Below are 27,064 nucleotides of genomic sequence, written 5' to 3'. Positions count from 1 at the left end.
TATTTAAAAAATAAAAAATATAATATATTTAAAATAAATTTCCTAGATAGTGTAATGTATAGATACATTGCATCATACAAGCACTTTAGTTACAATTGCTTTATAAACACTGCAAAATTAAGTTCACCTGAACCATTTCCAATCTCAGAACTTGCTGTATTGATTTATTTATTTTTCAGTATGGTTTGGAAATAAAATCTCTGTTCACCGAGAATATGCTATATCACAAACATTTGCTCAATCCACTAACTTCAAACTTAGGAAGGTTCCTATAAAATCAAATGTAGCATATGACATTTAAGCTCTTTCAGTGATCAAATGTACCATGATAATTACTTTTTAAAAATTTATTTTTATTTTATGTGCTTGAGTGATTTACCTGATATATGTAAGTGCACCTGTGTGTGCAATGCTCGTGGACACCAGAAAAGGGTGTCGGATACCCTCGAACTGGAGTTACAGGTTGTTAGCCACCATGTGGGTACTGGGAGGCAAATCAGGGTCCTCTGCAAGAGCAGCCAGTGCTCTTAAGCACTGAGCCATGTCTCCAGCCCGTGATAATTACCTTCATGTTCCTTACTAAAATTTAAAGTATGCATTCATTTTTCACTTATTTGTAGTAACGTGTAATTTTTTAAAATTACCGTATAAATGAGTGGATTCCATTATGATATTTTCACACATGTGCATTATTGTAACCTGCTCAGTCATACCCCCACTATCCTTTCTTGTTTCTCATTTTTTCCTTTTGAGGCTCTCCTTTCTCCCCACTCCAAAATCCTCTTCTACTGTCATGTCACATATATTTGTTATTTTACTTTACTTTTAAAGTCTTTAAATTTAATTTTTTAAATTAGCATACAAAGTAATGGGTCTCCTTAGGATATTTTTACACCTTTAAAAATGCAGATTTTTACAAAGAAAGAAAATGTGGTATTTGTATATCCAACTACTTTGCTTAATGTGATGACATCCAGTTCCATCCCTTTTCCATTGCCATAATTTTGTTCTTCTTCATGGCTGCAAAAACTCCATTGTGTATACACACCCACATTTTTTTAAATTTAAGAAGCAAAATATTGTGGCTTAGATCTTAAAACCCTTTCCCTTCTACAATGAGGTCTGGGTACAGTTTTCTGTCACTTTGTATTTTAATTAAGGGGCGTCTGATACAACCCGGATTACCTAGTAACCAATCTTGACTGAAGAGGAACAGATAAAGGCTCCCAGTTGCTTGAGACTTCCCTCACCTTTGCATGTCTTTCCGTCCTCTTGCAGGATATACCCCCGTGGGCAGGAGCACTGATAACTCCCCTCGGTGTTTTTGCAGATGAAGTTGCATGGCTTCGGAGACTGGGAACATTCATCGAGGTCTACATACAAGTAACATGAACATTAAAGGCCTGGTTAAAAGCACAAGCAGCCCCTCTCCTCCCTCTATCCTTTATGCTTTCTCTCTGCATCTTACAATGGAATATGGCCAGAGGCAAATGATGCACAGAACAGTTTTCTCTGCAGCGACATGCTGGTTTAGTTTGTAGATCAATGTGTAGATCTCGGATAAATCTTGTAATGTCTACGCAACTGTCTAGGTGCAAAAAAATTCCGCGGATTTCTTTATAATCGAAAGAAATCAGGCTACTTTACAACTTGAGAACTTAAAAGAGAGTTTTCTTCTCTTTTCTCAGGAGAAGGGCATGGAGAAAAGTCTTTTGCTCCCCAAACTTCCTGGGATCACAGAATTCACCAAAGCCACACCCCCTACTGCCCCTCCAGATCCACCCGCCCTCAGGCCCAGCCTTGCAGACTCCATCAGTGGACTCCTTGCCCTGCATCTTCCGGACTCTCCTATTTCCTCACTATGTTCCCTGCAGTGGAGGCTCCAGCTGGCTAAGCCATCGGATCCCAGATTGCAGCTCCCCTCAAGAGCACCCTCTGAGCACACTGTTCTCCTGCCTGGTTCTCATCACCATGCCCTGCCCTCTTTCTTTCATCCCAGGGATGGTGTTCTATAAGCTCCCATGCACTATCCTTTGTGCCTGTTCATGTACACAATCTCTTTGTTAGGCCCTGCTGGACCTGTCCTTATTACAGTTTGTCACCACTCACTGCCAAGCCTCTGACTGATAGGAGGCAATCTCCATTTCTTCTACAGAGCTCACTGGATCAATCCTCGCAGTATAGAGAAAGTTCTGGAGTAATAGCCTGACTCTGCTTACTTCCTACCTGCTCTTTCTACCAAGTGACTCAAACACTTACCAAGACTCCGTTGCTTTTCCTAACATTTTAATGCCAGGTGTAAAATAGGTTATTTAATGGGGTATCACGTGAGCTGAGACAATCTAGAGAAACAATTCTTTCCTTTAATAAAAACTAAAATATTTTGAAAATATTCAAAAAAGACTAGTGCCCAGCCTTCCAATTGTCACAGAATGGTGTACATCAGACAATACAAAAGTCAAACAAGAAAATAATTACAGAACATTTACAAGATTCCATATGGAGACTGATTTGAAATTAGACATTTTAGATAATGCTTAATTAGTACCCTTTATGCAGAAAATAGTGAAAATGCATTGTTCTAGACATAAACACAAAGACTCACAGGCAACTAACAATAAAAGCCTCTCTCTTCATCAATGAATGACAGGTATACATTTGTACATCTTAAAGTATAAGATGCATGTTTGTAATTTTTGTGTTTCCTGACTGAACAGCTATTTTTGATGAACTGAGCTCTGCACCCCACACAACTAGACAAAGGACAAGAACTGTGCTGTTAGGAACGTTACTAAGAACACTGGCCTCCTTCAGTGAAAGATACATTCCAAAGTTCTGTAGCCAAGATGCCTCAGATGCTCTGCAGACTGGAAGTGGTCTGCAGGAACAGGAGTTGGCAAACCCTGGCGTGCAAGCTCATCTCACCTACACAAGCTGTTCCGCTGATGTCTGTGGTGTAGCCCACCTTGCAGAAGCACCGGAAAGAACCCATGGTATTGACACACTGGCCATTGGTGCAGAGGTTTGGCATTACCGTACATTCATCAATATCTGTGGACCAAGAAAATTGAAGGAACTGAAATGAAATAACTGACAGTGAACATCCATAGACATTTAGGACTCTTCAGTTTTCAGGGGGTGGGAATGTAGAAGGGAAACAGACCATCTGAAGTGTGGAGAAAGGCAGACAAGTGAGGCCTGTGGAGGTTCCTTTAGGCCTACTCAGTTTGCACCCTAAGTATGAATTATTTTTTGTGTGACCTAGAAAGCCACCTCTCTCAAGTCCAACTCATCTGGAATTTGGGATAATTTACTATAGGTTTAGGTGTGCAATCCACATTTGCCTTAGACTCTGCAGAAAGGCCTCAGTTAGCAGCCATGCAGAGGACTGGAAACTGTACAGTGTTGGAGGAAATGCATTTTCCAGAACATCTGCATACTACTTGGATGCACAGAAAAATGAAAACCTCTAATTACTATGAAGTTTGTCAGCTAGGACGTTTCCAGAAAACAGAATGAATGCCTACCTGCATGTGGTAATGGACTTTCACAGTAGGGACATAATCCAGACTAATGACTTTTACCTAACTTTGCAACCAAAAAGTTATAATGCAAATAAGCTCACTGAGTTTTGTGCTGCTCTTGTCACCTGGGCACCTGACCTTAATCCCTCAGGACAGCTCCTTGCCTTCCACCAAAGACAGTGAGTAAATGTGGATGTCCATGATTAACATATCAAAGTGCTGCAAGCAGCATGTCTTTCTCCTTGAAAACAGTGAGAAGAATTGCGAGTCAGTATGTGTGTGTGTGTGTGTGTGAGAGAGAGAGAGAGAGAGAGGAGAGAGAGAGAGAGAGAGAGAGGGAGAGAGAGAGAGAGATTGATTTCAGGCTGAGGGATCAAAGGGCAAGATTCTCTGATAAGGGTGGATCCTACCTTCTACTTCCCCAATTCATGCTGGAGATGCTGTTTGAATAAAAGAATGAAGCCTGGCTTCCCTGAGACATCTGAAGGAACAGGCTCTCAGAGATTGAGCCTACTTTGGCCTTAAAATGAAAGCTGAGAGTCAGGCTGTTTCTTTATTCAGGTATAACTATAATGCAGCTTAGAAACACCACACCTGTACTCAGGTAAGCAATATTTCTTTAAACAAGACCGGTGTAGTTTGGAGGTTGTAAATATGGCCTTTAGGATGAGGTAGGTTTGTTCCATGCCAGGCTCACTATTCATTAAAAAAGTTGATCTTGGGAACATTATTATTATTACCTGAGTTCTGTGCTTCAGTTTTGTCATTCTGTTAAAGGGGATTAATAAATTCTACCTTAGGTATGATGTGAAGAATAGATCTCCTAAAATTTCTAAAGCATAGCCTGTGGGGATAGCTCTGTGAGTAAAGTGCTTGCATTGAAAGTATGAATGAAGGCGTTAGACCCCCAGAACATATGTTGAAAAACAAGGCAGGGCTGGGTGTGGTGGTGCACGCTTTTAAACCCAGCACTTGGGAGACAGAGGCAGGTGGATCTCTGTGAGTTCAAGGCCAGCCTGGTCTATGTAGTGAGCTCCAGGCCAGTTGGGGCTACAGGGAGACCTTATCTCAAAAAGACTAATAAATAAATAAATAAATTAATTAATTAATTAAAAAAATAAAAAAATAAAAAAAGTCAGCTATTGTGGCACCCTCTTACGGGGAGCTGAAGATAGATGGATCCTTTAGGCTTGGCTAGCCTAGTCTCCTTGTGGAGCTCTTCTGGTCTACACACACACACACACACACACACACACACACACACACAGAAACACACACACATGCACCGCACCAACAAACACACATTTTTAAAGCATTAGCCAAGAAGCCAAGAATGTTCTTTTGATTCATACATAGAACACAAAAACTCTTAAGTGTCTAAGATCTATTACTATTATCATTATCAGTGCATTCCCTTTTTATATTTCCTTTAAATTAATTTCAATGAAGGGAAATTCACTAGACTGACACAAAGCACAAAGTCCCTCAGCTCCTCACCTCTTCCATCAGTGGCATATCCTGGGCCGTGAGGACATATCTTTTTGTACTGGGCAGTTCCAGGAAGTGGGCAAAGCTCACACTGGTGGCCCCAGCCTCGCCCACCATCACAGCAGCATTCTGACTTTGTGACAAGATTGCGGCTGCTGGAGGCCATCTGACACATAGTCTGTAACACTTCTGCAAAGCATAAGCCCCGCCGATTATCTGCAATGGTACAGGAGGAAGGTGAGTCAAGGCTGAGGCGATGAAACTGCATCAACTGCATCATCTCAGGTTTCAAGTTAAATGAACAGCCAATACTTTCCTACTAACCAATAACATTTTGAAACAGGAATATTCTTTTCTATGAATAGTCTATATTTAATGATTATAAAGTTTTGTTGGCAGTTACATTTGCATTGTCCTTTTTAAATAAATTACGTTGACAAAAAGTGACACTATAGAAAGAGATTTATTTTTCCCTTTCATTTCAAACAAATGATAATGATGACTAAATTACAAAGAACTCCTTAATCCTATAGAACCCAAAGGGAAGGGTAACCAAATGAAATTATTTCCCTTCAAGTAAATAACTGACTGCTAGGACCTGTGTTTGAAAAAAATCAGTTCAGCACTATGTTATGAGCTTGGTACTTATTCAATTAACCTCTGGCATTTTCTACCTCTAAAAGGCTGGTCAAACATGTGGACTGGGTAGATTGTACAGAGCATATTAGTATAAATAAAGGGATTTCAGTGATGTGAACATGGAGAGAAATCTTCAGTACGGATTTATCTACCAGCTTCCGTAGTGAAACTGTAATATGAACAGAGGATGACGCTTTCCTTGTGTGCTACCTTTTCTATTTCCCAAAACTGATTATCAGTAGAGGGTTGAGACTGGAGACAACAGTAAACAAAATATATTGTCTTGACTACACTCTTCTAGGACTGGAAGCAGCGCATGGACATGAATCTGACCTGTTGGAAACATGCTGTCCTGCCCCATCAAGTCATGAGCTCTCTTCTTTCTCTGGTGGATTTAAACTGGATGATACCCTATTTCCATAGCTGTTGGAATTAATTGCAATAGGTACAATATACCCATTTCAGCATTGATCTAGTTAGTGCCATGAGGTTTACATTTTACTCAAGAAAATATTTTGTAAAACATTTTTCTGTACCATAATATAAAAATGAACCTTAATTGCATTTTTGAAATGTGGCATTTACTTTGTGTTAAGATCAGCAGCGCTTACCTCGCAGTGCAAATATTTTCTTTCGGAATTAAGTCACCTCCTGATGTAATTCTTACTAAAGTCACATTTTCCATAAAGCTTAATTAATATTAATTTTAGAAAGACTATTTCAAATTGTTATTTGCATTACACATATGCATGCATACAAGACACATGTGTATATATACATCATTTTAATAGATGCACACCTGTAGGCAGAGGTATGTAGATTACTTGGCTTGGAAGGTTTGTTTGACAAGAATGTATGTGTTGAGGTCTTCTGTGATGACATCATAAAACAGATGTTTTATTTATCAAGGAAAATACAGCTCCTACATCCACTTACCAAGGCACTCAGTGCCCGAGGAACTGGACTGGAATCCTTCGTTACACTCACATTTGTAGCTTCCAATAATGTTAACACAACGCCCATTTTCACAGATACCTGGCTTCGTCCTGCATTCATTTTCATCTTGAGAGAAACAAGTAATATGAATAATGAGCAGTACGTAGATAACAACAATTACTTGTCTTTGAGTGGTTACCTCTTACTAAAAACTTCTTTGACAAAATACCGGTAAGAAGGGATTGAAAACAGTTATGTGAATATTGCCTTCCACGTTCTTCATTCTTCCAGTGGGACAGATGGTTTCCTTCTTGACCCACCCCCTGTTGGAAGAGGGATGGTGTTTCTGTAGAACTAGAAAGGAAGGGAGAGGCTTGCCCCAAGGCATCTCACAAGGAGAGGAAGAATTCTGTGGCAGAGGAAGCCAGCTTCTGACATGCCTGGAGTTTTCAGATTACTGTTGCTTTCCTGCCATTGGCAATGAGAATACTCAGGAAAAGCCGAGAAATAGAGAAGCGCGATTTTCTTTTTTGGAACTTTTATAGGTCTTGGTGTGGTGCCACGCTACCTATGAAATTTTGCCTCCCAGCATCCACTTTGTCTCTGTGGACAATTTCTGGACTGGCGACTACTACTGTTCCCACTGTCCACTGCTCTCCCTGCTCCCTCCTACTCCATGCCTAGCCCAGTGTAGCACAACTGACTGGAGAACACGGCCCAGGACAGTTTTCATTTTCATTCATTGGTCTGAACTCAAGTGGGAATCTGGTCCTCACTGGGCAATCCTAGATGGTCCCCAGTGTGTTTATGCAGCCGAACACTGAGCTGTGTATGCCACTGCCCTACCGGCAACCAGGCTGTGTCGTCGCTTTCAGCTTTCCCCCTTTCACCAGCTTAGGTATTTTTGGAGTTTTCAAAGGCCAGTTCTAGCATTTGAACTTTGTCTTGACTTCCAAGATCTCAACTCTCCCTGCTCAGGAAATCACACCCTGGTATACATTCTCTAGTAACTTCCTTAAAAACACCAACAAGAAAACTCCAAACACCTCTCAGTGCATATGACAGCTCTAGAAACTGTCACATCTTACTCTCCATTAGGGAAAAACTTCTTGACAGAAGGATCTATTGTTGTCCACTCTGCCTCCTCATCTCTGACTCTTTGTCCCTTTACTGACACTTCCTGAAAAGGTGACCAAATCCAGTTGTTATGCTGCTGCCTATATCTGACTCTCCCATTCAGTAGAGCCTTGGAAAAGTGATTATTCCCTCCCTAGTTGGGGGACAGTTGTCTTCATTCCCAAGACACTGTGCTGGCCTACAACCTCCTTTCTTACTGTCGACTCTGTTTTAGCCTCCCATGGATGTTCAGCAGCCCTAGGTACTGGAGTGCCCAGAATTCGGCCGCTGATTTTCTTCTCTGTGCTCTCTCTTCTGGTGTTCGTATCAGTCCCATGATTTTTAAACAACATGTATTTATCAGCAATGTATACCTCTGCCTCGTAAATATGTCTACATGATAACGTTGGGTGGGGAGCTAAAATACATCTGACACTTCACATGGCCAAATGAGATTTTTCTTTTATTCTTTTGTGCACCTAACTATATTTGGTTTCTCTAGTCTTTTCCACAGAAAAGACTATTAAGTTATTCAAGTAAAAAGGTTGCTTATCTTTTATCCCTCCTGCCCTTCATCTGTCCTGTCCAGTGAATCGACCAGCAATCCTGTTTTGATTTTCTCCAGTATGTTCTGGATCTGTCCACTTTACTCTGTCCACAGACCACGGCTTTAATCTGAGCCTCTCATCTGCATGATTTTCAAACAGCAGCCTAAATATAACATCACCACTTCTGTCTCCTTAAAATACAGTACTTACAAGGTAGCCAGAGTTCCCTGAAGACCTAAGTTAGACTATAATAACACTAACATTTAACTGAAATTTTACTTTCTGCCCAGTACTGTCCTAAGTTAATCATGACAACAGTCCTGCGAGGTAAGTGTTCTCCTTCTTACCACTTGTTTTTACATAAGGAACTTGAGGCACAGTTAAGCCAACTTACTCAAGGTCACAGACTTAGCTGACTTGCAACTAGACTACTCATGTTTTTGTACATCTCTGGTTCATTATCCAATCACTTTTGCTTTCATGATCTTGCCTACCACAAAGCCAGCTTCTCCACTGTGGCTGCAGTGCCCTGGCCTGCCTTTTGGCCTCCCTCTGAGCCCTACTCCTGCATGAACTCCAGCTTCATTTCTGACCCAGGAACTTTCCTATTATTGTCATTTTTCATTCTATGCCACAGTCCCCATGTCACCTTGTTAAATCTTCAAACACACTCTAAAAGTATCTCCCACGCAATCATGAAATCGTATTTTCCTTACACTTTATGACACACAGTGTTGATTTGTTCATTTGTTCAAGTACTTTTCTCTCAGATCAGGAAAAAAGGGTGTGTGTGTCAGTTGTCTTTCTAGTTTATTAGTGTACTGCTAATGCCACAAACATGGTGAAAGTTTCATAAATATAACCCAATCAATGAACAACTCTTCTGCAGTGTTTTTTTTTTTTTTTTTTGAGGCAAATAATGTACTTTTTGATGTAGATTTAAATATTTTTCATTAGAGTTTATCTGACAAATACTCAAATGTATCTTAGTATTCTTCATTTGTATTTGTTTAATTTCTTTTTGGAGGAACTCGATTGATAAACATATTTAGATACCCTTGTCTTCCATTTGTAGCATTTATCAGTCCCTTCTATGTCCACATTTCTATATTGTGTGTGCAGGTCCAAGTATGCATACATTTGTGTATGTGTGATGTGTGTGCCTGTGCACATGGAGGCCAGAGATCAATTGCAAGGGTCTCCGTCTACTGCTATCTGCTTTATTTTTTGAGACAGGGTCTTTCACGGAACCTAGTAGGTTTTACTGTTCTGGATAGTCTGGCTCACCCCCATGCCCCAAGAATTCCGTTTCCACGTCTTTGGTGCTGGTATAACACGTTCTCATGGCTGAGCCCAGCTTTTACATGGGTGCTGGGGGTTAAACTCAGGTCCTCATGATTACACAGCCATTTCTCCAGTCCCTCAGTTCTACTTTCTATTACTTCTGAAGTGATTTTAATTTGTGACAGATGTATTTCTTGCCTGAGCTTTGCTAGATCATCATTAATATTGTGTTTTCTTCTCCATTTCAACATTTTAAAAAATGTATTTGGATTTTTATTTAATTATCTCACAGATTATTCTTCTCTTCCAAAAGTGTTTGAATTTTTAATCTTTTTCTCTACTCTGTACACATTACCTGCATGTTTGTATAAATTATTCATTTTGAACAGTTTTCTCTAGTAATTTGCTGAAAAAAATAGCATAACAGGTCACTAGGGTGAACTAGGTATGATCTATGGTCTCAACTCACATTTTTGAATGAACATTTTCCGTAAACCTGTCATGTTCTCTGTCCCTGGGGCATTACACTCTGTCAGATAATTTTAGAAGTCAGTCAACTCCGAGTAAAGTGTATTAAGTCTCTAGTGGCTGCTTTGTCCCTCTCCTTCCTACCGTGCTGCTAGAAGCCTCCAAGTCTAGACAGTTTGTCAGTGATTAAACAGCATGTGGCCAACCTCCTTCATCTTCGCCTCTGCTGAGAAATGTGGGACGGGACCTCCACAGAAGTACTCCTGTTTCCCTCCACTCTGTCCCTGACCTAACCAGACTGTTCGATGCACTTTTGAAAACTGAGTCCTCCAAAGTCTAACAGATAACATGCCACTGAACACCTGGGTTTTGTTTGAAATCTCACACTGTTTGAAAGATATCCTTCAAAGTCTGTTGTTGTGACCATTTCTTCATTTAAATCGAGACGGTCCAGTACTTATCCTCTCCCACTTTCCTTCTAAAACTTTCAAGACCGAGAAAGAAAATGTTAACGAGCCCCAAAGGTATTCTTGTTGGAATTTCAATAAAATTTAATGATATTGGTACATTTTTTTCTGGTTATTAGATTTCTGTATTCATTATTTGTTCAAGAAATGATTGCTTGATTATAATAAATTATGTAGTCGAGTCTCCCTCGCTGATTAATTTTACAGTTTTCTTTGCTTTTTTACATTTCCTATATTACTTCCATAGCGTGTCGTATTTTAAGTTTTTATTACAATTGACTTTTTGGAGCAATTTTCTTGGATCCCATTTCATATACATAGCCTTTTCATTTTTAAAAATGACTTTATCTTCTGTCCTGACTTCTGAAAACACTTTTTATTTATAATAATATTTTGGCCTTTTGTATGGAATTTCTAATTGTGAGAACAGACTGCAGCACGAAATCAAACTTCCACAGGGTTTTCCGATGCTCAAGAGCTTTGCAGATGTCATAGTTACCGACATGGTAGAATGTCAGAAAGCTGCCCAGTCTACACCTACATGCAGCAGAGGCTTTGGATTAACAAGCCTCCTTCTTTGGTCTCCAAAGTTCTAGTTGTGCTAGCATGAGCCACGCCACCATGCATGGCCACCATGCATGGCCTCAGGCCTAGAGATTTTATTGTACATTTTAACAATGAAAAATTCATATGTGCAATGCTGCTCTGAATCTTTTCGTAGAAAAAATGAGTCCATTAAGATCATAAAATATTAGGGCTGGAGTAGATACCCTCCGTCCTCATCCCTCCATCAACCACAGACTGTTTCTCACCATATACAGTTAGGAAATGGAGGAACGGAGAACTCACTCTCTTTAAAATTATTCGGCTCTTTTATGGAAGCCTAATGACGACCTTCTCCCCCAGGAAATGTGAATAAAACGGCATTATAATGAGAAATTGAGGTAGTTATGAACATCAGAAATTTTCCATGCATGCAAAGCAAAATATATTCCTAAGTGTTTCAGTCGGATAAACTTAGACTCTGAACATACATCCAAATTTAAAAAGAGGGAAACAGTAACAATGGTGCAATTTTCTATAAAATGTCACATTATCCTGTTCTTTTACCATATGTCTAGAGTTATTCCTATATGCACACATACACGTTTATGTTACTCATTTTGTATGTATTTCCTAGTATGAATACGCCATCATTTATTTACCCACGCTTCTGTGAGGAATGCTTGGTGGGTTTCATTCATTCATTTATACTTGGTACTAGAAACAGTATCCTACTGAACAGCCTACATTTCATTTCCTGTGGTAGACTCATCTTTTAAAAAGAGCTTTACTGAGGTATAATTTACAAGCCATAAAATTCCTAAGTGTACAATTCAATGGTTTTGGATAAATTGCAGGGTTGTGTGATTATCACCACAAAGTAAACTCATAACATGGTCATCTTCCAAAGGCGTCCCCAGGTCTACCTGCAGCCAGCCGCGTTCTGTTCTGACTCTCAGCAGCAAGTGATCATGAGTAGGTCCATTTTTAAGAAATCTTATTCCTATTTTGGCACTTTTTCAAAAGTAGGAAATTACTAATCATCTTTGCTTCTCTAAAAATATATCAATTTCAGTAGATAGTGAAGGTTGTTGAGGGAACAGAAGGTTCTCAGTTAAAAGTCCCCTCTTCTTAGAGGAGGAGGCTTTAGGCTGCTGTGGCCCAGGTGACAACACTGAAAAGAAGGCCTCAGAAAATGCCTATGGTAGCTGTGACGAGCTTGCTTGGAACAAGACTGGCACATACCTTAAAGTCATAGCTCTATCTCCTCCCTCTAAAAATGAGTTCACTGGGGCTGGAGAGATGGCTCAGTGGTTAAGGGCACTGGCTGCTCTTGCAGAGGACCTGGGTTCAGTTCCCAGCACCCACATGGCAGTTAACAACCATCTGTAATTTCAGTTCCATGGGAATCTAACACTCTCTTCTGCCCTCCTTGGGCATTGTATGACACAGGTGTGCTTATACACATGCAGACAATACACTCATACATGTAAAGTGAAACTATAAATAAAATGCTAAAAAATAAAAATGAGTTCAGTAAGACAAATATGTCGAGCAATGTGGGAAAGCGATAATGACACTGAACTGTTCTAGGAGACTGTCTGCTCCTTAGATAGTCTCCTCACTCACAGACAGATGCAAAAGTGAGACCATTAACCTCAAACTTTCATTTTGTTACATGAGTAAAGCCATTTCAAGGAGTTTTTCTATATTTTTGCATTATGTTTCAGACTTTCAGGACATAGGATCACACGTAATCAAAGGGCATAATTCTTCCCATCAGAATAATCACTGCTTCATGCCCAGAGCCTAGAATGCTATCTGGAGCACAGCCTGGCCTTGGGAAGAGGGCTGGCTTGCAGGTTGCTGTCTGGAGCAGTGCTCCACTCTTGGCGTGCAGTAGGGGCATTGTCTAAGCAGAGACCTTTCCTTGGAGCTTACCTGTGCAGCCTTCCCCATCGGGCCTGCGAGCCATGCCAGGGGGACAGATGCACATGAAGGTGCCTATCAGATTCTTACACATCATGCCTCTGGATTCACAGTCGTGCAGTCCTTCGGTACATTCATCCAGATCTACAAAACATTTATTCAAATGCTTATTAAAAAGAAGAAAACAGAAATAGGAAATGCTGTGGGACAATTTTCAGGTGTATTTTTGGTCTTCTGGCTCTTAACATGCTGCCGTTCAGTAGGAGAGAGAAAGAAGCCTAGTCTTTTCCAATGCTGGCTCTGCTCCAGATTTAAACTTTCAAAAAAATTTATTTATTATTTTGATTTTACATGTATGCGTGTATTGCCTGCATGTAGGTAAGTGCACCCGTGTTGTGCAATGCCCACGGAGGTCAGAAGAGGCTGTCGGATCCCCTGGGACTGGAGTTATGGACAGTTGTTAGCTGCCATGTGGGTGCTGGGATTTGAACCCAGGTCTTCTGCAAGAATAACCAATGTTCTTAACTGCTGAGCCATCTGTCCAGGCCCTCTGCTCCAGCTTTAGCACTGGTTCTAACAATGAGTTCAGGGCAGGGTAGCCTTTGCTTTAGTAAGAGGCCAGGAGCAGGACAGCCATGGGATCCTCAGCCCATCTCAGCATGCACACCGTCAGGCACCTTGCTCTCCAGCTCTGGAAATCTACAGCACTACACTGCTACATTTATTTCTACAAAGCTCTGGGAGAAGCCTGCTCAGAAGAAGGCGGTCACTAAAATACAGTGCATTCCAGCACTCACATCAAATTCCAATGCTTCTCTTGCTGTGGCCTTACCTTTGCACATTTTTTGGTCTTCTCTGAGGGCATATCCAACTGGGCATGTGCATTCGTAGGATCCAAAGGTGTTCATGCAGCGGAAAGCACACAGAAGTGGGTTCTGGGCACATTCATTGATATCTGATCAAAGAAGTAGACAGGCATTTGCTCATCTTGATGCTCCATTTATATACAGAAACACCAATGTGTTTACTGGGGTGTCATACAGAAAGTGACAAGATAAAATTTTTACCTGTTGTATATAAAATTTACTATCTGGCAAACTCATTCTCCAGTAAATTAACAGCTATATATTAGGAATAAAAACACTACCCGAAGTTTTAGAAATGAAGTAAAACTCAGATCTAATAGCCAGACATGATAGTGCACACCTTCAATCCCAGCACTCAAGATCTATGTGAGATCCAGGTCACGTTGTGAGTTCTAGTTCCAGCTGGGCCTAAGGTAGACGCTGTCTCAAACAAAGCAAAACAAAACACCACCCCCCCTCAAAAAAATCCAACCAAACAAACAAAAAACAAAAAACCAAACCAAACCAAACCAAAAAATCCTCAAAAACAAAAACCTAAACAAATAAACAAACAAGCAGAAACCTCAGAGCTAATGGCCAGCAAGGACTAACGCTAATTTCTACATTGGCTGGTCCCACCACCTGCTCTTCCTTCCCTCTTCCTCCCTTCCTTCCCACTCCCTATTAATTTTTGATATTATCCCACGGATGACCTGACAGTAGTAGCTGGTAGCTAAACCTAACATCCTATTGAGAAGAACTATCCTGTCCAGGAGACAGAACCTCGAGACCACCAAAGGTGCTAAAGCGTGAAGTAGACCCTGGAAAGGAGTGCCAGAGAAGAGAAAGAGCATGCCTGTTTTCTCGTTCATATACACAGTCTACACTGTTGGCTGTGTTATGCATTTGTGGGCACAAACCAAGGAAATCAGCTACTAGGTTTAAAGAGTCAGAAAGAACTCTGAGCAATTTCCCTTCATAGGTCTGACAGCCTGCCACCGTACCAACCTAAGTTACGTCAGCTAAGACGAAAGCATCAACATTCTTCAAGGTATTACAACTGACTCCAGAATGCATCATACCCAATATCCAGAACATAAGTAAAAATTAAGCAATATATTGAAAAGCCATGAAAATGTAACCCAATCTCAAGGAAAAGAAGAACAAGGGACACTAGCCAAGGTCTGAGCCAGGTGTTGGAATTATCAGACCAGGGTGTAGGGCAGCTACTGCAACTGTCTGAGGTAAAGGGAAGTGTACTGAGGATGGATGTGAGTATCAGAATCATTAGAGGTTGAAATACTTTTTAAAAAAACCCTTATATAGCCAAGAAAAATAATGCTCAAGCCAGGATCACTTGCCTTCACAGTTCATCATGGGACCTGGCTCAAAGCCTTCATTGCAAGTGCATTCAAAACTCCCAATAACGTTGGTGCATGTACCATTCCCACATGGATTGCCGATAGAACACTCGTCAGTATCTGAAAGAGAAGAGTACGAAAGTGCCAGCGACCCCACATGTTGCCAGGATCTGCAAAGGGCACGGTGACACCGACAGACCCTCCCCTTGGCCTTTGTCAAGGCCCCTGAAGGGTCATCTGATCCCGAAGGCAATGCGTTCCTTAAAGATCACAGATCCAAGAGATGAGTGGGCCCCTGATTAAGAGAAAGTGTGCAAAGATGTTAAGTAAAATGGATCTCTCCCAGTCATAGGCTCTGTCCACTTTAAAGTAGTTCTTTTAGTGATTGACTGACTGATTGATGCTGGGGCCAATTCCAGGCCTTGAGCACGGTAGACAAATATACTCTATCACTGAGCTGCATCCCAAGACATTAAAGTTGGAAAATTTCCTTAAAAGTAGATATTAGGAAACTCCATCTTCACGTAAACCAAGTTGCAGGGGGAGAGATGGAAGTGAAGCAAAGGCTGCTGCCAGCTGCTCATTCTGGTTTCGTAAGTCCCCCACCTTGTCCCCACCAAGGAAATTTGAGTCCTTTGGACCAAAAGGAGAAATAAAACAGAACACTTAAATTGCCTGATGCAAGCCAATACTCACCCACACACCGAACTCCAGTGTAATCAAGGTTGTAGCCCATGGGACACTCACATCGGAAAGACCCATCAGTGTTGATACACTGACCATTTGAACAAATGCCTGGGCTCTCAAGACACTCGTTGACATCTAAAGTAGAAAACTGCCATAAGCTTCCTCATATAGAAAGATATATCAGTGTATTCGTATCTATTAAACACAGATTTTAAACTAATGAAGCATGTAAATGCTCCTTTTGAAGAGATGTTTCACATATCCTTATAGTCTTTATGCTATATATGTGTATAATGTGTGTGCTTCATAAATATTATTTATACATTAAACATAATACGCAATAGTAGTAAAATTAACATGATTTACAAAGTACAGAAAATTTAATATATTCATATAAAGTGTGACGATAGGAATAAAACATCAAAGCGCACCTTCACGTGTATCATGAAGACTAGGCACCGTTCCGTGGCCATATGGACACAGGTCCTGGAATGCAACTAAACAGAAACACAGATTCTCCATTACTGAAGAGCTAACTACCAGAGAACTTAAGAATCATTAATACTGTACAAATCTGTCTTTAACAAGAGCATCTTCTTTTCTTTTCTCTTTTTAAGACAGAGTCTCAATGAGTAGCCCTGGCTGCCTGGCTGGCCTGGAACTCGTTCTGTAGACCAGGCTGGCCTTCAGAATCACAGAAGTCTGCCTGCCTCTGCCCCAGGGTGCTGGGATTACAGGTGTGCCTCACCAAGCCTCATCTTGGTTTATTTAAAACATTAACAATGAGCTTATTGAGAGAAGGCTACATGGCTTATCTTCCTAGGTGCCACCAATCTGGGGCAAATGGTCTGTCTGTTTGATATTAGGAAGTCAAAACCCTTCTGTGCTCTTTATATACAGAAGCCACTCCTAAGGTAGGGGCCCACCCAGGCTGACCTTGCTGGGAATGATTCTACGGTTCATTGGTGCTAGAGAAATCTTGGGAGGCTATTGGGTTCTTCCTATAACCATTGTGCTGACTTCACATCTCAACTTTGCATATAGTATTTTGAGACCCACAGCTGGTGATAGCACCCCAACATAGGGCTTTCTGCATTTATTTTTGGTGGTAGGGACTGATCCCAGGCCTTTGGAGGTGTTGAGTCTATGTTCTATCTGGAGCTACACCCTCAACTTGGGACTTGGGAAGCAAGCTGGAATTTAACTCCCGTTGTGCATCTCCTGCCCCACACCACTCCAGTTCATTCTTCTGAAGCAAGTAATGCTAACTTGGGGAGGAAAAATGAGATAAGTGGGCAGTCATCACAGCTTATACAAACGTTGGATGAAGTCTTGCTGAGTAGCTTCCTCCTGGACCATCAAAACTTATATATGAGCCAGGCGAGGTGGTGTGGTACATGCCTTTAACCTTAGCACTTGGGAGAGAGAGGCAGGCAAGTCCAGCCTGGTCTACATAGTAAGTTCCAGGTCAGCTGGGGCTACAGGGAGACTGTCTCAAAACGAAACAAAATGAAACATAATGAAACAACCCCCCAAACCAAAAAATAACAAGTCTCCCAAACCACAACAATAACAACAAAAACCTATATGTGAGGATCATTTCACTCTCAATGTAGTCATAAATTACTCATCAAACTGACTCCAGCGAGCACCCAGAGCCTGCTGTCTCCTTCACGTCTCTCACCTTCATCATCTTTGGGGCACAGCTCACATGGGTCCCCCCAGCCTTCGCCTGGCATCTTACTGCAGCAGCATTTTGCTTTTGTGGTGTTGAAGGCTTTGGGTACAGAACACTTTCCATTTTCAAAGTTCGTGAAGCAGAAACTCTGGCGGGTATCTAATCAGGAAAGCAAACAGCACAGCTCCTGACTGCTCTTTAAACAGATGGAACAATGTGGCTATGACTCTTCCTGACAACATTTCTCACAGGTAGGGCACAAGACAGGTGAGATCAGCCGTTAACAGACAGGCCTACGAATTCTTAATTGTTCAGTTTCATTTGCCAGTTTAAATTCATCTGGTATAAAATTTTGCTCAATTGTTAAAAGCATCTAGAATATTTGTATAATGTGCTTAGGAAATTTGTCAAATCATGCTCAATCAAGAAATGATTTCACAGTCTCTCATTTTCTTCACTATTATGTAGTATCATTACAGATTACATGGCATATGCCACATAACATATCTAATATTCAGTAAGTTAAATTATGCCAGAAGCAACTTGTAAGTGGGTATATAACCACCTATGCCAGTAACAAAATGAAAATAATAAACCAAGATAACAATTTTTCCTTTAGTATAAAATCCAAAACTATGTAGAAACAGTGATATTAATTAATGTGATTTAAAAGCTGTCCATTTGGGACACTTTTGAGAAATCTTTGTTTAAACTGCAGATGGTGTATTTCCAATAGATATATATTTTGTCATAATAAAGCCTTCACATGATGGTTCACCATCCAGTTAAGAGATGTGTAAAGAGCAATTAAGACAGAGAAGTCACTCCTCAGCTTACCAAAGCATCTCCGTCCATTATCAGACAAGACAAAGCCAGGAGGGCAGATGCACTGGAAACCCCCTGGGGTGTTAGTGCAGGAACCAAAGAGGCAAATGTTGGGATCTTCATCACATTCATTTATATCTGCAGAACAATGGGAGAGGATTAATCAAAACAATATACTGTTCAATAACTGAAAATACCTATTTGTCCATGTTGCAACAATTATCCACTTGATATTTAATAATGGAAAATGAGACATTATGCATTTTGCCAATATATTGTTTTAAAATAAACTATTATTGGTGTAAAAGTCAAAGATTATATCCAACTTCAGTCAACCACATCCCTAAAAATCCCATGCCCACCTCCAGCACCTTGAGCGTGATTACTAGAAGTTGACCTGACAGGACCAACGCCATGTCTTATGTGGATCACAGACACACTATTCCCTTCCCTAGTAACTCTTTCAGCAATCCAAATGGGAAACCTGAGGTGCCCTTCTTTCTCTCTATGGCCTTTTAATGCACAGTCATGTATAGCTGGCCAGTTCACTTCCTCAGTACCTTTAAACCCATCCTGAATTACCACCTGATCATTGCGCATCTCTTAGCTACATCTTTTCTGTTCTCTTCCACCAAGGTTGCCCTTCTCATACATACAGCTGGTTCTACTTGATAATCTGTGCCAATGGAATTGAGACTCAGCTACACCACAACAGTGTCATTTCACAGACCTCAGAATTGCTCTTTAAAGTAAGGATTCCTGCTACCCATTGATTTTCATCATTTTTTTTTTGGTGGGAAATACTTAGATAATGGATTGTTTTATCTAAAAGACTAAATATTAGAACTTCAAACACATAAGAATATGAGTCATGAGGCCAAGCCATGTCGCTTTGGTCCGTGTTGTGCCCTCAGCTCCTACCATGGTGCCTGGCATACCATGTTCTCAACTTATATTTGCAAAATTCTAATAAATGAGCCATATCACATCCCTTCCAAGAATACTCCCCACCCCTGCAATGGCCCCAAATGACAGCAGGACCAAGTTCAGCCTCTGGGCCAGTCACTTCATGTCTCTTTATGTGCTTGTGTGACTCATTTCTAGAGTTTCTCTTCTTCTTTCATTAGTAACTTCTCACCCAAAACTCAGGAGTATCTCTGAGTGTCACCAAGGCTGTGTGGCTGCCGTTTGTAGCAAGTCACATCACAACTGATGCCACCTCATGCTGTGCTTCTACATCTCCAGTACAGGGGTCTCCACACTGCTTTTTTAGGATTTTTCAAAAACAGTTTCATTGACAAAATTATCTATCTAATTAGGCAGTAAGCTTTGTAAAGGTAAAATCTGTAGTTTTGTATTTCTAGACCTTAGAACGATAAGCACACTGACTACTGTGCCTCTGGAATGTAGGAATGCATTTATTTGTGTGTGTACATATAACTACATATGTGTTTGCTTGTGAGTGTGGTCCTGTTAGAATAACCTCATCTGAGAATACTGGCTGACAGACACTTGTTTGAAGAAAATTTTTAGGGTGAAGTAAAGGACTTAAAAACGAATTTTTAGAGGCATACAATAGTTTCATAGTGAACAATGGTTAAAGAAAGGAAATATCCCTGACATTTAGTGAATTGTTAACTAAATCACAGATACAGGTATTTTCACTAAGCTGTTCAGATACAAAGAAGCATAGTGTTTCTTTTGCATGCTGGTGCTTAATAGGCAGCTGCTAAGATTGTTCTACAAAAAGATGGATCATGGGACATAATGAAGAATAAAAATCAAACCTGAAAAACAAAATGATGGTTCAGTGGGAAAAAAAGCATCTATTGAGCAAGTATAAGGAGCTGAGTTTGAATGCATCCCCAGAAACTTCACAGAAAACTGAGTTTGGTCACATGTGTAACCCCACTGTTGTGGGACTGAGACAAGACGATCATTAGGGCTTGTTGCCAGCCAGCCTAGATGCAGGTTCAGGGAGAGACCTTCTCTCAAGGAAATAAGGCAGAGAGCACCTGCACATACATTGTGTGTGCACACAGACACACAGACATACACAGACACACAGACACACAGACACAGACACACACACACACACACACACACACACACACAGAAAAAAAAATCTTCAAAATCCCCCAAACAAAAACCAATCATAGTGGAAAAAGAGGATCATCAGCTTTCAAGGAATGTCATACTAGTTGATTCACTTATGATATCAGTAATACAGCTATGAAAATAATATGCAATTTTATAATGATATACAGAACAGATGCAGGCAGCTCTGTTTAACTTCTTAGGCCTGCATGCATGCAGAGACCAAGATGCAGTGTTCTCACACAGCCTGTACCGATCATCATTATCCAGTACACCTCATGACCTCAGAATGAACATGAATCTCACCGATGCAGTTCTCGCTTTTCACCTCATACCCTGGGGGACAGATGCACCGGAAGGATCCCTCCAAATTCTGACAGGTCCCGGGAGAACAAGAGCCAGGAAGGGCGACACACTCATTAGTATCTTTAGAGAGAAAGAAGACAAAAAGCAGTCCAGACGTGAGACAGTGCCTGGGTTGACTTATCTGCCTGCTGAATAACATTAACATGGGTTCTGCCAGGCCCTCGGATCTACTGGGTCACTCACTATGGACAAGTACACCCTGATATTCTTCTGATATCTTGCATAAGTCTTAGCTAGAAAGCTGCCAATTCTCTTGATTTGTTTCTTCTATCTACTTTTATTGAGGCCTGGGTAGCCTCAAGCACTGTCCCCAATAAAACCACTGCCTATGACACATTCTCAACTGTGGTTTAATACTTGAAATGAAAATGTCCCCAGCACAGGTTATCTTGGTCCTATGCTCTGACGACCAAATGAAATGTGTGTACAATGCACATAGTTTCACAAAATAAAATACCTCAAAGATGACGTACTGTTTAGTTTCTTACCAATACAGTTTTTGGCATCTGTAGTAAGTTCATAGCCCTCATTACACAAGCACTTGAAGGAGCCGATTTCATTAAAACACCGTCCATTTCTGCACACCTGACCGAAAAATGAGCTGCACTCATCTATGTCTGTAAACAGAAAGGAGTCAGCTTTTCAGAGAGCATCTACGTGCATCCCATTTCACTAGCTGAAACTTCGAAGCAGATTTATTGGCGTACATTTGTGAAAAGTCTCCATTACAATTTAATAACAGAGAAAGGACATGTATCTTAAGAACTGAGTCACTAACGAGGTCACATGTATCCTCACTGTTTTCAATGATTGGAGTTCATTTTTTTTGATGTTAATAAACATGAACTTATAGCTAGATAAAATTCGAAGGTTGAAGGCTAAGTTTTCCCTTTTTTTTCCAGTTCAAAAGTTTTTCATTTTGCAGAGGTAAGTGGTCTATGCAGTTGAACTTGATTGAATGATTTGTAGATCCTTTACCTAGAGATAGTGATAGTATTCAAAATAAAGAAGCGAGTATATTAAATACAGAAAAATCAGTTATATTGAAAGCAGTCTAGGATTGCTGACACAATACAGAACTTACAGAACAAGAAGGCAGGAGTGCCGGCTTTCGGCTAAGCCCCAGGCTGATTACAAGTGAGTCATTTCTTATGTTTTCCCAAAACTATATTTTGATTAGAGCAGTGTTGATGTCTCTTGGGTTGCCCTGCTTATATCAGGGTGTGTGTACCTCCGGTCATGGTGAGAGATGCTGAATAAAATGTCCATTTAGCTGCAAAATGTTTCATGATTGCAGATTTTTGAAGTATAAAGAAACCCGACAGGAATGTTAGGTTAAATTAGAAGGTGGGTTTGAACTGTCCTGGTCCTATAAATGGTGGAAAACCTGAATTACTTCCTCATACCCTCCAGCGTCACAACTAAAATTGTATTATGCTGCAAAGTACCCCACAGCACCTGGCTTGTGGTAAACAGGGAACAGTCAAGGGTGTCATTTTTCTTTCTATTTTTCTCCACCTACTTTGGGAATGTCTCCCCCAGCCAGCATTAACTTCCATGTCATATTTGTATGTTAGTGTGGGCCAAAAGCTAGAATTCTGTGCTAAGCACAGGTGTGGTCTGAAGGCCCATCTGGAAACCTAGTCACTGTTTTTATGTGGAAAGGCATCCAGGCATCCAAAGCTGGGGGAAAAGGAAATTTCGAGACGCAGACATGTTTACACATAGAAGACTGCTGGGGCTTGAATATAAATCAAGAATGAACTCATAAAATACCTGAAACAACACTGAAATAATGAGTCTCTTTTCCATCGCACTTAGGGGAAACCCCAAACTACAGATCAGTTCTGGTATGTTTACTAGCATCCCCCTCAATAGACTGATTCAGTGACATGAGGGCTCAAAACAGTACATGTCTTGTGATTATTTAGGGAAATAAAGGACTGTGGTTAACTAGAAAATAGTTGATGATATTATGTATTTTTTTGCACACGTGTGCAATTTGAATGACAGAAGTCATTTTTGTTCTTTGGTTTCATTTTAATTTCATTCAATTTATTTTAATAATGAAAGAGAAGCCAGAAAGAGCTACCTGAAGGACTTACCTAGGCAATCATTATTATGAGTGAGCTCAAACCCAGGGTAGCACAGACAGTTGTAGGATCCAACAGTGTTCTTGCAAGTTCCGTTTCCACATGGATGCCTCTCACACTCATCAACGTCTGTTGAAAAGGAATCCAACGTTTAACTAGAACCCAAGGGTTTTTTACCTTTAACACTTTTTTTCCTCATTACTGAACTACTTGGATTTTCCCAGGGTAGTACTAGGATTAATATTTATTTGAGGAAAATAAGAATATGATAGAGGGGAAAAATCAAAATTAAAAAATTATTGAAGAGAAAATGCACTATTTAATCACTTATAAGTACATACACCACTCAGAATTAGTGTGGGTAAGCATGCCCATGGCGGAGATGCCGCAATGACTAGGTCTTCTTACAATTAACTGTAAGTTAATTGATGTTTTGAACTATAAAGCAATTTGGCAGAGATGATGCAACGAATAGGTTACCTTTCAGTTAATCGTAAACTAACTGGTCTTTTAAAATATTAGAGCAAGTTGTTCTAATAAGCATTATTAATACTTGCCCAGGAATTAACATAATTTCATATAGAAAACATTAGTTCTTTAAATTTTATTAAGTAGTGAAATCCAAATGGGGGTTTATTTAGAATAAGCCTTCCAAAAACCCTGAATAGTTAGCAAGGTCATCCACAGCAAGAGATAAGAGACTCCCTGGCCAGTGAGGCCAGTTCACAGAAGCTCCCTCAAGAAGGGAGCCGCGGAGGGGAGGTCTGAGGGTCTCACTGACGTTTACCATGGAGAAGAAGCATTAAGAATGAATTTCTGAGTCAGAAATCTCACAGAATTTTTTTGGCAAATCATACTCTCTCAGGAAGTAAAGAAGGAGACCCATGTGTAAGCAATCTCCCTTAGAACAAAGCCTGTGATTTCCTTTGCTTAAGCACCGACTAGAAACTTCCCCTGTCCTGTCACTTTTGGGGAAATCCACGGTGGCGAGGTGCCCTTAGGATGCAGCAGATGAGCCAAGACTTTCTGCACATGCTCTGTGTTATGTAGATATGCCACAAATGAAGCGATTCTATGAGGCTGAAATCTGACCTTAATACTCAGCTAGATTGCACTTGGAACACCAAGGGAGTATATGTTCTTCCACACCAAGAACATGCTAATTACAAACGAGTTTTAAATTTGAACTTCCTTCCTCAAATGCAAAACTTAGAGAGGAGACTCTTTGGCAGAGTCACAGCCCACTGCCAACATCAGAGGTAGGCATTGTGCTCAGGCCCAGCATGAAGGCATCCAGCCCATCTGCCTTTGAAAACACTAATCAGCAGCTCAGCATAAGCTTACTGAACACTGTGATCACTTGAATAGCTGTTGTGTCAGCTGTTGAGAATTTCTGAAGAGTCTGGCTATGTTTGCTTGTATAATCACTTGAAGAGATAAGGCACAAAAGATGCACCTAAATCCCAAGCTATCCAATACGTACGTGTATACGCGTGTATTTTAATGCTGTCACTCTTACTACTCCTTTGCATTTCAAAATGCATTCTAGAGGGGAAACGTAATAAGTAAGTGAAGCTGGTTTTGTAGAATATTCCAACTAGTCCTGAACATTTCTGAGTGCACAGCAAGCCATGTGAATGTCTTCTAGAGCAAAAAGCTGAGAATCACTGAACACAAGAGCCTACTATGGTATGCCCCTGCTTACGAATTTTGTACTGTTTGACATGGTAGAGGCCTGGGACTTGCTGAGGCCACATGATGAAGCTATCATCTGGCCTTGAGTTTCAGTCTCACGTCATGCCATGGAATTCCCTCCTTACCCATGCACATGGTCTGGTCTTGAGAAGCCTTAAAACCATTGTTGCAGATGCACTGGTAACTGCCTTGCAGATCAACACACAGTCCATGACTGCAAACATTAGGAATTTCTAAACATTCATTGCGATCTAAAACAGGAAAAAAGAAATAATAAAACACACGTTAGACATATTTTTATTAAGATTCCTTCATTTTTCACAAATGCATTTCTCTGACTTGCTATTAATTATTATAGACAGGCTGAAAGTGAACCGTAACAATAGCCGAATCAAAATAAGTAAGGCGTTTAAGTACTCACGCCTCTTTTTTCAATCATACAATGGTTTTTAGGTTGATTAGGACTTCAAGAATGCTATTTTATCCTAGGAAAGGAAATCCATGGAAGGAACCTCTTTTCTCAATGAAATAATCTAAAAGTTATGGTGAAAGCCCTCATTCACTATAAATAAATAGGTTGAGTTAGACAATCTTACTAAAATTATGCTTCAAAGTATCTGGGTAGGTAAGAAAGCAAGGACTCCTTTGAGCATGTTAATTCAGATTTCTGTGACTGGTGCCTGTTTGGCTCCTGCTTACCTACACAGGCCCCGTTGGGGGAAAGTTTGAAGCCAGCCGCACACTCGCAGCGGTAGCTGCCTGGGCTGTTGATGCAGTCTGCGTTGCGCTGGCACAGATTGTCACCATTGCTGCACTCATCGATGTCTGCAAGAGCAACAGGGTCCCTGTCAACAGTCTTTCAGTACTGCTTTAGGGTCTCAGTCATTTCACCAACTTTCATGCTCAACTCTTAAGAAATTATGGAAGAAATGGTAAAAAAAAACCCCAGAAATCTGTCTGAAAGCCATTCGTGTATGGCAAACTCTTTTGGAATGAACATATATTTCTCAGATTACCTTCACAGACCAGGAGCAAGTCGTTGTAACTGAATCCTGTTGGGCATTCGCAGCGGAAACTGCCAATCTGGTTAATGCAGACACCATTTGCACAAATACCTGGAATCTCTTTACATTCATCAATGTCTGAAATTGAACAGATTTGGTAAAATGGATGTAGTTCTGTTTAATGTATTTACCATATAACCTTTAATAATGTCGTGTGTACCCTCAAATGAAAATACACATTCAGGGTTCAAGAATCAAATGCATCCTGGCATGAATGGTTTTGAGGCTTTATGAAGACAGTTTCTCTAAGAAGCTCTGGAAAAATTAGGGTAGCTGATAAAACATAGTAAGTGATTTTAGCTGCAACATAGCAAATGAATATCTTATAGGATCAAGTCCCACCCCAAAGTTATGTAGGTCACCCTAACAGCTGCTATTTATCTGATAAAGAAAGTCAGATTTCCTTAATTTGTTCTGTTACACACACACACACACACACACACACACACACACACACACTGAGTCAAGTATATTGCTTAATGGAGGCTTGAAATTATGTTGCTTAAATTATGAGAAAAAAAATAAACTTAGCAACTTTTCAGTACATTCAGAGGGAAGTAATTCATAGAAATATAAATTCATAATTTGACCAATAGAAAGGGATCTCAAAAAATACACCAAAAATGTCACTATGCAGTTTCAAAACAGTAACTATAGTTAAAATAAGGTTAAGGGGTTGGAGAATGACTCATAGGGTAAGTGTTTGCTGTGTAAGCATGATGACTTGAGTTTGGATCCCTAACACCCACTTAAAAGTTGGACATGGTGTATGCATCTGTAACTCCCCATGCTGGGACACGGGGTGGGGGTGGGGACAACACGACAGAGACACGTGGATCACTGGAGCCTGCTGGCCAGCCTACCTAGACAAATCAGTGAGCTCTAGGTTTAGTGAGCAACACTGTCTTGAAAAATGAGAGTGTAGAGTGACAGAGGAAGACATCAGGCATCAACCTCCGGTCTCCACAGGCAATTGCAGCCGTGTGAATGCATGGCCACACATACACATGTACACTTACATGAATATTTATGCATATCACATACAAACACATAAAAGGAAATAATTTAGACATGTAATACAACATACATGACAAGGAAGATTCAAAGACACATGAAATCTTGAGAGTCACCTAACTGCCACCACGAGGCTATGCTGATGGAATAATACCATCATTAACTCTTGGTTAGAGTCTATAAGCATAGTTTCTGTCTTAATCAATTAGTATTTTGTGGTGCTGCTGAAATCTCAGACACCCGAGTAAGTCTTTATGACATATATTAATCTATGTTTACATATGTATGTTTATATTAGTAATGAGAACAAACTCACCAACAGCTTTTCCTGTGTGAATGTCAAAGGTGAATCCGGGAATATTTCCACATATAGTTTTAAAGTTAGCTTTAAGAAATA

The 27,064-nt window shown here is 40.4% G+C and overlaps 1 protein-coding gene across 1 annotated transcript in view; it reads right to left on the bottom strand.

Moving 5' to 3' along the window:
- The window catches only part of Fbn2 (fibrillin 2), a 282,405-nt gene that overhangs the window by 27,255 nt on the left and 228,086 nt on the right, over positions 1–27,064 (bottom strand). Inside the window, exons 41-58 of the mRNA XM_008841082.2 lie at positions 26,984–27,052; positions 25,606–25,731; positions 25,289–25,414; positions 24,715–24,840; positions 22,907–23,023; positions 21,290–21,418; positions 20,742–20,861; positions 18,351–18,476; positions 17,520–17,672; positions 16,267–16,332; positions 15,845–15,970; positions 15,149–15,268; positions 13,775–13,897; positions 12,955–13,086; positions 6,588–6,713; positions 5,022–5,228; positions 2,926–3,051; positions 1,251–1,373 (exon numbers count right to left, since the gene is read on the bottom strand). Of these exons, the coding sequence (XP_008839304.1) occupies positions 1,251–1,373; positions 2,926–3,051; positions 5,022–5,228; positions 6,588–6,713; positions 12,955–13,086; positions 13,775–13,897; positions 15,149–15,268; positions 15,845–15,970; positions 16,267–16,332; positions 17,520–17,672; positions 18,351–18,476; positions 20,742–20,861; positions 21,290–21,418; positions 22,907–23,023; positions 24,715–24,840; positions 25,289–25,414; positions 25,606–25,731; positions 26,984–27,052 (2,241 nt within the window). The remainder of the gene's footprint in view (positions 1–1,250; positions 1,374–2,925; positions 3,052–5,021; positions 5,229–6,587; positions 6,714–12,954; positions 13,087–13,774; positions 13,898–15,148; positions 15,269–15,844; positions 15,971–16,266; positions 16,333–17,519; positions 17,673–18,350; positions 18,477–20,741; positions 20,862–21,289; positions 21,419–22,906; positions 23,024–24,714; positions 24,841–25,288; positions 25,415–25,605; positions 25,732–26,983; positions 27,053–27,064) is intronic.

Source organism: Nannospalax galili, unplaced genomic scaffold (assembly GCF_000622305.1).
Source record: "Nannospalax galili isolate Female #2095 unplaced genomic scaffold, S.galili_v1.0 scaffold490, whole genome shotgun sequence".
NCBI classification, from domain to species: Eukaryota; Metazoa; Chordata; class Mammalia; order Rodentia; family Spalacidae; genus Nannospalax; species Nannospalax galili.
Note: the sequence above shows the minus strand (reverse complement) of the source record. Positions and strands in the feature narration are given on the sequence as shown.